Raw genomic sequence first — 15,770 nt, 5'->3', positions numbered from 1 at the left:
GAACATTGCACCAAAAGGAGCCCTTTTGGGCGCTGCTCCCCCCCCCCGTCTGGTAGCAGCTGGAGCTCTTTCCACAGTGCGCCCCGGCCTCGCCTCCACGTGGGCCGCGCAGCTCCCCCACTCGCTGGGGCACCCCTGAGAGGCCAGTCAGCCCAGTAGGAAGGACGGCTCTGATTATAATGTGGTGAAAGTTGGGACACTTATCCACTTTCTCACCTGCTTATATGTAGTATGATAAGTTCCCTTCTCCAGCTGTTTTCCACAACTCTTGCTAAAAAACTAAAACACAAGCCGATTCTTTGGAACCTTGCATCTCTATGTCTAGACAAGGCATGTGGTGTACAAAAATTGTGGGGAAGACAAAACTAAGTATCCCTATTTCTCTTAGTCATTCTTCTAATGCTGCTTTTCCTAAAGAAAAAGCAATGGGATGCTTCCATGCATTTGCATGTAATGTAAAGCATCAATTATGCTGGAATATGTCTTCTTCATAGCCCTTTTTCTGCATCCATTAAGTAATAAAGAGGTCTCCAGCACACACGCACACACACAAAATCCACTTCTCATACAGTGGTACCTCGGGGTTGAAAATACAGGGTTACAAATGCTTCAGGTTACAAACGCTTCAGGTTACAGACTCCACTAACCCAAAAATAGTACCTCGGGTTAAGAACTCTGCTTCAGGATGAGAAGAGAAATCGTGCTTCAGCAGCGCAGCGGCAGCAGGAGGCCCCATTAGCTAAAGTGGTGTCTCAGGTTAAGAACAGTTTCAGGTTAAGAACGGACCTCTGGAACAAATCAAATTCTTAACCAGAGGTACCACTGTATTTCCTTTTTCTCTCTAGCTTAAAATCTCAATCTAAGGAATTGATTTTTTTTATTAAAGAGTGCTGAAGTTAAGGCTGGTTTAGCGTTTTGTGTTCAGAACTGAACAGGTTTCATGCTTGTCTGATACAATCATTAATGTACGCAACCCTGATTATAGTCTGTTTTTTTAAAAAAAAGGTTAAGAAAATTTACTGAACAGTACATTTTAGTGCTGAATGAGAAAAGACAGAGAAAAACATCCAGGCTCAAACAGCAGCAGTTTTTTCTGAGGAAGTCTTTCATGAGACTAGCATATCCTCAGCAGTGGCTTTGGTGATGATCTGTGCAATGGAAATAAAAGTTCATAAAAAGGTTACTGTTGCTAAAAGAAGAGTGTGCCCATTGTCCTCCCCTTTTGGCATTGGTGCTTCAGTCGGAATCTGAATCCGAGTCATCATCTGAAAGAGAGAGAGAGGGTGTCAATAAAAATGTCAGGGTTGGGGTGGGCCTTATTTTATATGTGCACAATATAAATGCATTACATTTACAACAAACCATGCTTCCATGCCTTGGTATCTTTTGTAATACCCCATCATTCCTATAACTTTTAAAAATTGGAATTGAAATGTGTGATACACAACACAGCCAGATCATTTATTCTAAATACAGAAGCTGAAGGTTTTTTTTTTTAATGCAGCTTCTAAATAGATCTACATCTATTGCAAATATAGCCCACAAATGAGCTTGGGTCTGTGGCTGATGGCAATGCAAAACTGGTTTGTACCTACCTTCTGATTTACGTGGCTCAGGAGCATCTGAAGAATCTCCTTGCTTGAGATATGTCATCAGGTCATTAAAGGTTAGGTAGACGTAAACGCAATAGACAACTGTGGCGATGAATCCAAGCACCTGAAGAGCAAAAGGTTTTGAAAAGCACAGTTTTTGAAAGCACAAAGGAAAGGGAAAAAATTGTGCAGGAACAGCGTATTGAAAACATCTCCCTGCTGGCATCAGCTGCTGTGTGTCTCCCTATTTAAGGGAATTTCAAGCGTTTCTAGTCCTCATGAGGAGGTACTTAAAGGGTCACATCAAAGTTACACTGATTTCAGTGAATCTACTCTGAGCATGGCTGTTATCAAACGTAAAGAAATATTAACAATTAAAACACAAAGTTTACATCGGAGTGAAGACTAGAGCTGTGTGGAAGTGACCTTTCAAAACCCGGTAATCACAGACAAAGAAATTGGAGGGACATTCCAGGGTATTGGGGGTGTGTGTGTCACAAAAATGAAATAAAATATATTTAGAAGAAATTCTGCAAAGTGGTATTTTTCTTAGGGTAGGAATGTGTAAGGAAAACATATCCAGTCATATCAGAAAAAACATTGTTGAGTTCAGCTCTTGTAAACACAGTAGTTCTGAAGCATGTGTGCGCGCACGCAGCCCCCATTGGAAGATTTGTTGTGTTGCACCGCAATTCTCCATTTGCATGAAGTCAGGGTGGTGTAGGGGAGCAACTGTGAAGGCAGGCTGCACAACAGTAGTGGCCATGGAGCTTCATTAATTGGGCGGAGGGTGAAAAGGATGCTTAATAGCTGCACTGTGTGACAGGATAAAGATGCAGGAGGTTATCATGGAGGTTGTTTGGATGTAAGAGGCTTGTGCAAAAGGAGGGGCAAAGGAAGCATAGATAAGGGGGTGAAGGTGAAAATGGGTGAGGCTGCAGAATAGAGGAGAAAAGGGGCTCTAGAAATGGGGTTGGGAAGGTGAACATTAAGCTTAGTGGGAAGGGGAGGCTCTAGGGGTTTAATGTGGGGGAGATGGCTGGGAGGTTAGTGAGGTGGTCAGAAGTTTTTAATAGATTAAACACCACAGCTCTTATTTCAATATTACGATGGCCATAGCTGTTCCTTTGTATGAGTATCTCAATACCATTCAACAGATCTTCCTTCATTTTGAGTGTTTAATCTTAGTTGCATAGAATGGATGCAAAACACCTATCAGTACCAAGTAGGTAGGTAGAATTTGTCCCCTTATCATTCACTCCCAGGTATGAACCAGCCTGAAACATCAACTTACTCCTGCTGCCTTGGATGCTGTGTCAGAATATTTTGAGACTGCGGCAATCGAGATGGCAAAATATATAATAGCAGCAATGATGCCACATAAAAAATCCTGCAAGACAAAGAGTTTTGAAATCGAGTTAGGGACGAAGTTTTAAGCTGGACGGGTGGCAAGGTTATGCACAACACATATCCCCTTAATTGCTGAAAACCAGACAGTCAATTGACAGCCCCAGATCACTTTTAGCTCAACACTGGCAGCTCTACCAAGTTATTAACAGGATGCAATCAAGCTTCTGCACCCAACTGCATATGAGGCTTATATAGGTTTTGCACTGGATGTCTCAGATGCACATGCTCCTCCACTATGATACCCTACTAATTCTTGATTCTCATGGGAACCGCTGACGTGCCACTCCATTGCACACTTGCAGGGGTGTTCTCAGCTACACCTGTTGCATAGGCTCCTTCACCTAAGCTGGAGTGTTTTATTTGGGAAGAACAAGAAGCAGAGCAATGGCTCCCAGTGTTGAGTAGTGCAGAATCTAGTCTAGAACCTGACTACCCGGCAAAGTGTGCTGGGCAGCAAAATACGCTGGACCAATATGTTCTCTTGTCTTTAGCAAGCTCTTAAGTAGGACATGTGTTTAATCAAACCAATTGGCCCTGATCCAGCTCTAATCATATGCAACTATTAGAAGCTCCATATGGAGATGTGCCACTGAATCAAAGACCCTCAGGCCAGTTCAGTGGGGCACAGATGAACCGAATAACACAAAAGCATGCCCATTGGCTGGACACAAAGAAGCTTCCAGGTGAATTATTACACTGGGCTGAAGGGTATTTCATTGCAGAGATCTTCTGTACCAGGTTCTAGTACACAGAACAGATGAAAGAACTAGTTGGCCATTGTAAGATGCAAATCCTTCAAGAATCTGAAATCCTTTGGAGATCAGAAAGAGGTTGCTATTATGTACCATGCTGAGAACTGTCCACAGTTGCTGTTAATAGACCTAATGTTACTCAGACCTCACCTCCGCTGTGCAGTTGCAGAATTTCCACAAAAGCAGACCTACAAAATTTCCACAAAATTTCCACAAAAGCAGATCTTTCTAGGACATTGTTACTACTGTGCAGGTGACAATGTCTATTCTTGACTTGTGCCACTGGGTGCTTTTAGTTTGAGACAATTCATTGGGTTAAAAGGAAAAGAAAAGCTGCTCGATGCTTTTTGAAACAAAATCTGGTTCACAGAAGTATACTTGAGCGCCTTCTTTTGACACAACACATATGGCTTTGCTTCATTACCTTGAAATCCACTGAAATTTAGTTTGAGGTAGAGAAGTTTCCCCGCAAAACATTTGTGTTATTTTTTTCAGGAGAATGATTTATTGTTAATTCTCCCTTTTACAATTATTTGGAGAGCATCCTGTTAAGTATTTTATAAAATGGGGCAATGTTTGGAGGCAAGTCCTCTTGGGTTTCTACAGCAAATGCCTAGCTCTGCTGCTTATATCTCTCATGGCAGCTTCTCAGGAAGAAACATCAAGTGACTGATGGGAAATAATATGCTGTCATTGAGAAACTAAGCTGGAGTGCAGCTTTGCATTTTTCAAATATGGCACTGCTAAATAGGGAATTTGTTTGGAACCAGAGCAACACCTAGTGGTCAGTTTGAGGAGCAGCTAGTAACTATTGATAGGCTAAGTCAGGAGGAAGACAATTTTAATTTATTTAAGGTATTTATATATTTAGATTTATATATTTATATATTTATAAATATATAAATATTTATATATTTATATATTTAGGGGGACCCAGGTGGCGCAGTGGGCTAAACCACTGAGCCTAGGGCTTGCTGATCAGAAGGTCGGCGGTTCGAATCCCTGTGACGGGGTGAGCTCCCGTTGCTTGGTCCCAGCTCCTGCCAACCTAGCAGTTCGAAAGCACATCAAAATGCAAGTAGATAAATAGGAACCGCTATAGCGGGAAGGTAAACGGCGTTTCCATGTGCTGCTCTGGTTTGCCAGAAGCGGCTTTGTCATGCTGGCCACATGACCTGGAAGCTATACGCCGGCTCCCTCGGCCAATAATGCGAGATGAGCGCGCAACCCCAGAGTCGGTCACGACTGGACCTAATGGTCAGGGGTCCCTTTACCTTTACCTTTATATATTTAGAATTTCTAAGTAGTGTACATAAAATGTTTTAAACCCACACAAAGAATGAGAATAATTAAAATTCACCCTAGAAACATAAAAATACCTTTAAAATATGCCTGCATATAAAGGAAAGTCTTTGTCAAACACCTCAAGTTAAGCAGGGATGGGGTTGGAATGCCTAAACTTGGCTGAGAGGGGGTTCCAAAGAATTGGGGCCCACCATACTGAATGCATGGGTCCCGGTGGGTGCAAGGGGTGATACGATAGCCATGTTCAAATATATAAAAGGATGTCATATAGAGGAGGGAGAAAGGTTGTTTTCGGCTGCTCCAGAGAAGCGGACACGGAGCAATGGATTCAAACTACAAAAAAGAAGATTCCATCTAAACATTAGGAAGAACTTCCTGACAGTAAGAGCTGTTCGGCAGTGGAATTTGCTGCCAAGGAGTGTGGTGGAGTCTCCTCCTTTGGAGATCTTTAAGCAGAGGCTTGACAGGCATGTGTCAAGAATGCTTTGAAGGTGTTTCCTGCTTGGCAGGGGGTTGGACTGGATGGCCCTTGTGGTCTCTTCCAAATTTATGATTCTATGATTCTAAGCCATGTGTTTGAGCCAAGGAGACCACTAAGAGAGAATTCCCCAAAGATCTCTGGAGACTAAGGTCAGGGAAGAGTGGCTTGTCTAAGGCTACCGTGTTTCCCCCTTTTTAAGGCGTAGTCATAAAGTAAGCCATAGCAGGCTTTTAAAGTATTTGTTAAATAGAAGACACCCCCTGAAAATAAGCCATACCTCCGCGCTGCGCGGAGTGAGACCGCGAGCGCCCAGCCAGCCAGTGATACACAGCATGCTAGCCGCAGCAGGAGGAGGTTGTCTGCCTCTTTTCGGGAGGAGGCAGACGCCCGGAACCGGCTGCCGCAGCTGGGCCCAGCGAAGGCGAGGCCACTGCTCGCCCCTGGGGGCTGCGGAGGCAGCTGGGCAGGGACAGCCGGAGCCCAGCCGGGCAGCAGCAGCAGCGGGAGGATGAGTACGGTGCTGCTGCTGGCCACGGCAGGAGGAAGCAGGCGCCCGAAAGCGGGCCAGGTGGAGGCGAGCCGCTGCTCGCCTCGCCCCTGGGGGTCGCAGAGGAGGCTGGGCGGGGACAGCCGGAGGCCAGCCAGGCAGCAGCGGAAGGACGAGGACAGCGCTGCTGCTGGGTCCTGCTTCCTCGGGAGGAGCTGCTGGCGACGGCAGGAGGAAGCAGGCGCCCGAAAGCGGCGGCTGCTGCAGTCCCAACAGAGCGCGGAGCAGCGCCGCTCGTCCCGAGGCAGTGGGACCCAGCAGCAGCGCCGTCCTCATCCTCCCGCTGCTGTTGCTGCTGCTGCCGGGCCAGGTGGCTCCTGGGGGTCGTAGAGGAGGCTGGGCGGGGACAGCCGGAGCCCAGCCAGGCAGCAGCGGAAGGACGAGGACGGCGCTGCTGCTGGGTCCTGCTGCCTCGGGAGGAGCGGCACTGCTGCACGCTCTGTCGGCGCTGCAGCAGCCGCGCCGCCTTCGGGCGCCTGCTTCCTTGCCGCGGCCAGCAGCAGCGCCGTCCTCGTCCTTCCGCTGCTGCCTTGCTGGGCTCCGGCTGTCCCCGCCCAGCCTCCTCTACGACCCCCAGGAGCCACCTGGCCCGGCAGCAGCAGCAACAGCAGCGGGAGGATGAGGACGGCGCTGCTGCTGGGTCCCACTGCCTCCGGACGAGCGGCGCTGCTCCGCGCTCTGTCGGGACTGCAGCAGCCGCCGCTTTCGGGCGCCTGCTTCCTCCTGCCATGGCCAGCAGCAGCACCGTACTCATCCTCCCGCTGCTGCTGCTACCTGGCTGGGCTCCGGCTGTCCCCGCCCAGCCGCCTCCGCAGCCCCCAGGGGCAAGCAGCGGCCTCGCCTCCACCTGGCCCAGCTGCAGCAGCCGGTTCCGGGCATCTACCTCCTCCTCCTGAAAAGAGGCATAGAATCATACGATTCTATGATTCTATGAAAAGAAATGCCCCGCGGCAATGAGGGAGGGTCTCTGGGTTGGCTGGGCATGGGAGTTGAGCGTGGCGGCCCCAGGAGGAGCACGGGCAGCACTGGGCGCGCTCCTGGCTCTGACCACACTCGCCTGTGAAAAAGTATGACGTGCGCCCAGCTCCAAAGGTCAAAATGTAGATTGCTTAATTTAAAAAAATGACACCCCACCGAAAATAAGCCATAGGCTTATTTTCTTGAGTAAAATAAATATAAGACGGTGTCTTAAAATGTGGGAAACACGGTACCTAGGGAGTTGTTTGCAGAGGTTCAGTTGCACAGTCACTATGTTATTTGAATACTCACTCCATCTAAAAATAAGCTCTGATGGTAAGTGACAACAGATTTGCCATCAAAATGAAACCTCTGAAAGACAATGGGAAGTTCCAGTGTGTTGGGGGGAATCCCAAGGTTTGCAGAATATATATATACAGTGCTTTCCCCCCTGGGGGAACGCAGGGGAACGCATACCCCTAAACATTTTGTGAATCTAAGTTTGGCCTCATTGAGGGGCAGTATTTCAATATGAGTAGGAAAGTGAGAGTACCCCTAAACTTTTTTTAAAGAAAAATGCACAGGATATAGGAAAATATTAATAGAAAACCCCCTAAGAGGACAGCAACCAGCCCACCCCCCAAACCACTCGGTGTGGACTGAGCATGGTCAGTGGTCACTCACAGGGATAATGAAATGGAGGGCAGCTGGTTGGAACAGTGAACAAGGAGCATTCCACACGGCAACGTTTTGCACATTCCACTTTTAGCTGTGGTAATTGACGACGATGGCAATAACGAAAATTAGATTTCATCCAAACACAGTAACAAAACTGACAAATGATGTTGCAGTTGAACAGTTTAAGACACAGTGATGTGCACCTCATCTATGCATATGGTACACAGTGACTGCTATGCACAAGATTAATCTTTCAGCCTGGCACTACAAGTCATCCTGGGAGACAACATAAGCAGGTTTTTGCCTGTGGTAGCTGGGTGCTAAAGCAGTCATGATACTAGGAGGTTATGCCCATCAACACCGCAGGCTCTCCCAAAATTCCCAGCTACCCACCATTCTTTCACTTCAAACGTGCACCTCCTTCACATCTTCCTTGCCAACCTTGGATATTCATTCCAAGGCTATGCAGGAATGGCCATTTGCGACTCTCCCAAGGCTGTTAGTCTTCCAATTGCCCTCAGTTCCAGACAGCAATACCTGGAGGATCACAGATTCCCTACTGCCCAGTCTAGATAGTGACTGGCAACCCGCCACCCCCCCCAACAACCATTTCATAGACTCGACTCAGATTGATCACATATGCCCACACACTTACCGCCAAAAGCCAGTAGACGGCTTTGAACCTCTCATTAAGCTTTAAAGAATAGGCAAAGAAAAAACACAGGGCTGCCAGAAGTGTTAATAGTGGTACAATCAGGAAAGACCCAGCAGATGAGGCAATAAAACAGATGAAGATGATGAACGACAGCACCTGCAACACAAAGGAGAACATTATTGGTCACCTGGAGCTCAGAGCATATGGGTTCCTCCAGGCGTTCCCTTGTTATTCAGCATTCATTGCAATTCGTGCTCATTATATTATTGGGGCAGTTATACACCATCACACCTTCAATACCACTTGTTTTCAGTCTCAGAATGGAGTTCAGTCCTTTCACGCAAATGTCCATTCCTTGCTTCCTTCTTTCCAAACGGCTTTAGTTTCATCAGCCTAATTTAGAGGTGGGAAGTTAATATCGCTAAAAGAAACCTGGGAATCTGAAACTCTTGCCTGATCTACTGGAAATCAGCTAGAGATTGATCAGTAGATCCCAATTCTAAAATATAGAAGCATGCATATGGCAAACTAAGCAATGTCATTTTTATGACAAAGCAAGATTAAGGCTGCAATCCCAAACTCACTTACTAGGGAGCAAGGGCCACTGAACACTGCAAGAGAGACAGCAGGAATCAAACGAGTCCATCTTAATTTTATTCTGCTCAGTTGTTCCAAGGAATCTCTGGAGAGGAAGCAGACAGCACTTCCTCTTTTTTAAAGATTTGATAAACCACTCCAAGCAAGCAATGCAAAGCAGCAAATGCTTACTCTGAGGAAACAAGAGCAACACTGTTTTCAGGAACACTAACACAACATGCTTTATTTAGAATCTGGAAGTGATTTGTCTTACAGAAAGCTTGAGGTAGTGCTCAGAGGTCTCTGAGGCTGTGCACAATTTCCTATATATGATCTTTATTTCATTGTTCTACCATCAGCCAACTCCATCAGGCTCCTCCCTCTCCCAACTGTCATCTGGCAGAAGGCATTCCATCTGGCTACAGAAGAGGTAGAGAAGGGAAGCAAGACCACTCCAATGGCTCTGCTGAGAAACCAGCAAATTTTGGCTCCTCCTCTCCTTCAACTGCTTACATCCCAGCTGGCCATTTAAATAAACTAGAAACTAAAAACTAGTGCCAGGGTCTGCTTTTTTCCTTCTCCTTCTCAGTCCATTTTCCTTTTGTGCCATGACTTACTTATTGAAATCCTGAGAGAAGTCTTGTTGTTTTGTAAACTACTATGGGAGCCTTTTTCAGATGAAAAGCAGGGTAAAAATGCTTCCTATAAAGAAATTACTGTATATCATCACTGTTACTAATTTCTATTGAAAAGAACAAGCAATCAAGTGTAAAAGCAGCAGCAGCGCTGTGGCCAGAATCAAGAAGACAGCATTCAGGATTTGGGTTTCCCCAACAAAAGCTCCTGCCCACTTGCTGCACCCAACACATTATGAAAATTTTGATTTGGATGAAAGGAGAGACTCTCAAGCTATCTGTGAAATAGGGAGGGTCTCCTAGTCTGGGACAGAGAGCAATTCACATTTCTCTAGAAGTTCTATAGATCCTGGCTAGAAATCTTGGAGAATTCCATCAGAAATCAAAATTGCTACAATGCGCATGTTCAGAGGTCAGGAACAAAAAGCATATAAGCAAATGCGAGTGGTATTCACTATCTTTTTTTAAAAAAAAAGTGTAAACGACATGTTTCTTCAACGTTTTTGACACTTCCATTCCACTAAAACTGATTATATAATTAATTACATTACTTTCACCATTAGGGGATGGCAGAAGCCAAATGGATGCAGAATGGATGCAGCGCCGATTGTGATGAACACAGGATGCTGGGGGGGGGGGTGTTTATATTGTTGCTTCTTTAAACCTGGCCTATATTTGAAGCTATATTCCTTGTGTTCTATACACACACTCTCATATGCACACCAACCTTCCTTTCTGGAGTTCCTAATGGCATGGTGATGGCAAGGTGGGCAACTCGGGTAGTAGGGATTTCAGTAAGGCTTTTGACAAAGTTCCCCATGATATTCTCATGAGGAAGCTGGTAAAATGTTGGGTGGATTTGTAGCTGGTTGACTGACCCCAAAGAGGTCATCCTGGGAAAAAGGGGCTGCAGGCCCATTGTCCTGGGCCCATTGTTGTTCAATGTCTTTATAAATGACTTGGATGAAGGAATTGAGGGGATGCATCAGAACTTAAGAGCCACAGCTCACCTAGTCCAACAACCTGACAGCAGCCAACTAGATGCCTCTGGGAAGCCCACAAGCTGGACACAAAGGTAATAGCCCTCTCCTCCCAAAGTGCCACCAAGTCCTAAGAGAACCAGGGAGGTCCTAGGTAGCCAGTGTGACTAAACAGGTGCTGATGGAGCTCTATGAATTTATTGAATCCCCTTCTGATGCTATCTGCATTGCTGATCCCCACCACATTTTGTGGCAGTGAATCCCATAATTTCATTATATGATTCGTGAAGAAGTCCTTTCCTTTGTCCGCCCTGAATCTCCTGCCAATTTAGTTTCATTGGATGACTCACTTAACACCAGATTTTGGGAGAGGCAGCGATGGAATTTTCTCAATCCAGTACAGTATCCACTTTTTGTACAAGACGCATCATTTTGTAAAAGTTATGTCATATATTACCCCCCCCCCAACCAAACCCAACACACACACGCACACACACACACACACACACAGAGAGAGAGAGAGATAGATACCGGTAGATATGCTTTTAGGAGACTCCCTAGAAGAGATCTCAGCACTAGAATAATCAACAGAGCATCTAAAACTCTGCCCCTTTCAATTTTTGTGTGAAAAGTTCCTCCCTGTGGAACGCCCTCCCATCAGATGTCAAAGAAATAAACAACTATCTGACATTTAGAAGACATCTGAAGGCAGCCCTGTTTAGGGAAGTTTTTAATGACTGGTGTTTTAATGTATTTTTAATCTTTTGTTGGAAGCCGCACAAACTGGCTAGGGAAACCCAGCCAGATAGGTGGGGTAAATAATTATATTATTATTATTATCCCTCTCAAAAGTTGCAACATCAGATATGAATATACAGCTAATCCACAGCCCTGATAAAGCTCTAAGGGCAAGATGAGGGGAGGCTTGAGCAAAAGAAGCTGTTTTAAACCAGGTTGTATAATGGGCATGTACACATTACTATTTACTCTGGCTCCAGTGTGCTCCCATGGCTGTTTTAAAGCCTAGTGCACATGACATTAGCCAAAATCTCTAACTATTCTGCTGGTTCTTGAGAAATACTCCTGGCTCATGCATTTCCCCTCAAACCAGCTCCTATCCAACTTAAAAATGCAAGATGTGGTTAGGCCGAAGTGTGTACAGTTCAGACAGCCATTGCACATGTGCAGATGACAGCTGCTAAACTACTGATGTGTACATACCTTACATGGTAGCAGCTCCGGGATCCCAAGCATAGAGCCTTTGCCATCACCTGTTGCCAAACCACCTTTTAACTAGAGATACTGGGGTTTGGACACCATCTGCATGCAAAGAATGGGTGCTACCACCAACCTGTGGTCCCTACCCTCTGTTCTCTTGCTTTGCTACAGAAATGATTTCACATAATCTTGGTCCCATCCCCCTCCACCCTCCCACAATATTCAAGAACCTGTAGAAGAATATTTCCACCTCAGTGGTGACTGGTGCCCATTGGGACTGGCAAGGAGACCAACAGTGGGTAGAGCAAGAGCCAATGACAGGCAGAGCCAACTAAACCTAGTTTGGTCCCCATTTTCTTCCTCCCAACTGAGTTCTAGAAGGGCAACACCAAGACCGACAAGCAGAACCACTCTTGTGAGCTAGTTGTATGTAAGAGGGCAGGCAGGTGGCGGCTGGCTGAGGGGAGACTGAGATTGGTGGGGCTGTGCCCCATTTCCTCAAATAGGACAGCCTCCGCTGTCCAACCTCCCAGGACACTGTCATTAACCTTAATGCAGCTATTCTCAAACAAAGGAACTTCAATGGAAGACTACAACATGAAACGGCTGGATTTGAATTCATCAAGGGATTGAATGCTATCATTTGTGGTTTTAAATGAGATAGTCATTCCTTATCATGCTACAGTGAGTTAATTAACTTACCCACGGTAGGATTTGTGTTATCGCCTACATTGTGTACCATCACTGCTTTCTTCCAGGCCTGTTTCTTGAGTATTAATCCTCATCCGTTTGCACAAAATTTGCCGGGATGTCAGGGGGTGGCTCACCATGTTGTTTTGCTGCCCCTCCTGTTGCCACCCCCACTGAAGCCTTGCTTACCAGGGTTGTGCTAAAGTGCTTTGTGGCGACATCTCAGCAGAAGCTGCTACCTCTGCTCACTTCTTCAGGGCGGTGGGACACCACACCTGTGCGGACTCCACTGCTCACAGCAGCTGCCTCAGTCCACCACATGGCCAGCCTGGCTGGCCCCCTAAGGACTGTTATAGGCACATCCAATGGTGTACTGAGCATTCATTCTGATTTGTTTGCCAGGACCTCACGTCAAGCAATTGTTATCCCATGTTTTCCACTGCATTTCCCCCTTAACTTAAAAAGACTGTGGGGTGTGAAGCACATTCGTTGCCCAAGGGCGCCAAATCTACTTTAATTGCTCAACTTGAATACCACAGGATGCAAATTGATTTCAGTTGCAACACACAGGCAGCCTGGAAAAGGCCACCGTTAATAACCCAGTCGTCACTATCTCTTTGACTTTATACAGATCCTTTCCCTCATACGTCACTATTCTACAGCCTCAACGCCACGAATGCTATTCATATCCGCAACTTCATGCTTCCAAAGTGGACTCTAGCCCAGAAAAGCGTTTGCACCGTAATAAACTGCTTAGCTTCCACGGTGCCGGAAGCCTCTTTCTTTTGTTTTTGCTACCGGTAGTACAGAAATCGCCCGGGCTTGTGCCTATCTCCAGTCTCTCCCTCTCCCCTCCGGGGTGGGCGTGGTGGCCACCATCGCGGTCCCTGGGAGGCGGGGGGGGGGGCTCGTTTTTTTTTTTTGCTGGGAGGGCTTGGTGAATCTTACAGGACGTCTGCTGGAGCCAGTCCTGGTTTTCAAAGGGACTCAGGCTGCGATCCAGCACGCGCGGTTTACCTGCGAGTAAGCGCCCACTGGACAGGGCACCGGAAAGATTGCTGTGGGAGAGGGTCACGTTCAGGGCAAAGGAACTTGATCTCGTTTCCCTCCTTTGCGCCTGGCAAACTTCCCGCGGCGGGGAAAACTTTTGCCAGAAAAGATTGCAAGCAGAGACTGCAGTTTCTCCGCCGCCGCCGCCCTACTTCCTCGTCCTCTCCGCCTCCCTTCCCCACGCGCAGCCCTTGACTCGAGTTTGCAATGCATTCGCGCGCCCCCCTTCCGCGCTCCATCTTACCGCCTCGGCCAGCAGGAGCCTCCCTTTGCAGGAGCTCAGAAACTCCTTGAAGGACAGGAGCAGGCGAGCCCCCGGCGGAACCGCGTCGCCGGACTCGGGATCCTCTGCTTCGGGTCGCTCCATGCTCGGCGGAACCGAGCGAGGCGTCGCCTAGCCAAGAGCGGAGAGCAGAGCGCCCCGCCGAGTTGACGAGGTTTTTTTCTCGTTTTCAAAGGGAGGGAAACGGAAATCCTGATTCTGCGGAAATGGGGGGCAGAAAACGCCGAGCCGAAGGGGAAAAAAAAGTTTCCTCAGCGGTTGCCAAATCTACAGCTGGGGACGCTGACGAGCAGCCGCTGCCGCGCGGCGATCTCGCGCCTCTCGTGCGCCCCGCCCCTTCCGACGAAGAGCCGGGCGAGGATCGGAGGCGGGCGCCGCGTTAGGCGACCCCCGCCCCCGACTCGTGCAGCTGCTGGAAACAGGGAGTGCTTCCTCAGGCGAGTCCACCTCCGTGCGCAGCTGTTGCAAACCCCAGGACGTGACCGGGGAGCTTGCGCCCCGCTGCAATGTTGCTTCGAAGGATTCGAAGAGCGTTGCTGCATCAGAGATGGAAGATCCACCTGGTCCCTGTTTCCGACCTAGAGCACCCAGCGGCCAATAGCCACGGTCACCTCCACACGGTACATTTAAAACAGGCTTGTACCACTTTGAATTCCCGCAAGGAATCCTTGGAACTGTGATTTAAAGGGTACAGGCTTTGCAGAGCTTCAGTCCCCAGCATAGTTGCCAACTCCCTGGGTGCCCTAGCACCCACAAAATTCCCCACAAATTTTGGTGCCAGGGCCATGCACACTGCATGGCACCCACAGCCCTGGGACCCATGGTCACGGGGCTAAGTTGACACTCCTGGTTCCCAGCGCCCCACACAAATGACACTTCCCAGGATTATCAGTGACTCTTGAAGTGGTTTTTAAGGGTGTTTTACCATATGGTGAGGATGTGATATAGATGACTCTGAATGTGCATAAGCAGCCCATTCTCACCAGTCACACCCTGTTGGCAGCAAAAATAACAATGGCATGAAGACTTAGTTTGGGCTGGGTATGCGGATGAGACCCAGCTCTACCCCTCATTTAAAGCAGATCCAGTGAAGGCGGTGCATGTCCTGTGTGAGTGGTTGGAGGTGGTTGGAGGATGGATGGCGTCTAACGGATTCGGGTTGAATTCCAACAAGACAGAAGTATTGTTTCTGGGGGGCAGGGAGGGCAGAGACATCTGAAGGCAGCCCTGTATAGGGAAGCTTTTAAAGGTTTAATGTTTTACAATGTATTTATATATGCTGGAAGCTGCCCAGAGTGGCTAGGGCAATCCAGTCAGATGTGCAAGGTACGACGATGACTACTACTTACTAATGATGTACGTTTTTATAGACTCCACAGATGCATGGCAGGTATCATGCATCTGAAGAAGCAGGCTCCAGTAATTCATGAAAACATATGACATCATAAGTCCATTTGTCTTTACATTTACCTTACTTCCCTTTACCGTAAGCTAACAGCAGTTTGTCATTCTGTCCAAAGTAGGAAGGAACTATGATGAGTTTTAACTACCGGTATGGTTGAGCGAAACAAAGCAGGATCAGCTATAATGATTTGAACTTCGGTTGTTTGGCCAAAACAGAATGTAAAGAAACGACATGGTGCCTCCTGTGTAGGTTAGGCTGAGATTGAGTGATTGGCCTGAGGTCACCCACTAATGGCTTGTGTCTAACACTGTACAGTGGTACCTCGGGTTAAGAACTTAATTCATTCTGGAGGTCCGTTCTTAACCTGAAACTGTTCTCAATCTGAGGTACCACTTTAGCTAATGGGGCCTCCTGCTGCTGCACAATTTCTATTCTCATCCTGAAGCAAAGTTCTTAACCTGAGGTACTATTTCTGGGTTAGTGGAGTCTGTAACCTGAAGCGTCTGTAACCCGAGGCACCACTGTACTGTATACTTAACTACACTGGTTCCTTGAC

General features: G+C 47.3%; 1 protein-coding gene across 1 annotated transcript; it reads right to left on the bottom strand.

Annotated features, from left to right (window-relative positions):
* Positions 1–933: 933 nt before the first annotated feature.
* Positions 934–14,138, bottom strand: CMTM3 (CKLF like MARVEL transmembrane domain containing 3). Its single transcript, XM_035119772.2, has 5 exons — positions 13,771–14,138; positions 8,378–8,533; positions 2,887–2,982; positions 1,596–1,716; positions 934–1,265 (listed from the first exon to the last, which is right to left on the bottom strand). Exons 1-5 carry the CDS (start codon positions 13,891–13,893, stop codon positions 1,237–1,239), a joined length of 525 nt encoding a protein of 174 aa, XP_034975663.1. The 5' UTR covers positions 13,894–14,138; the 3' UTR covers positions 934–1,236.
* Between the last annotated feature and the right edge of the window lie 1,632 nt (positions 14,139–15,770).

This window comes from Zootoca vivipara, chromosome 6, assembly GCF_963506605.1.
Source record: "Zootoca vivipara chromosome 6, rZooViv1.1, whole genome shotgun sequence".
Lineage (NCBI taxonomy): Eukaryota > Metazoa > Chordata > Lepidosauria > Squamata > Lacertidae > Zootoca > Zootoca vivipara.
The sequence above is the reverse complement of the archived record's forward strand: the minus strand, read 5'-3'. Positions and strand labels throughout refer to the sequence as shown.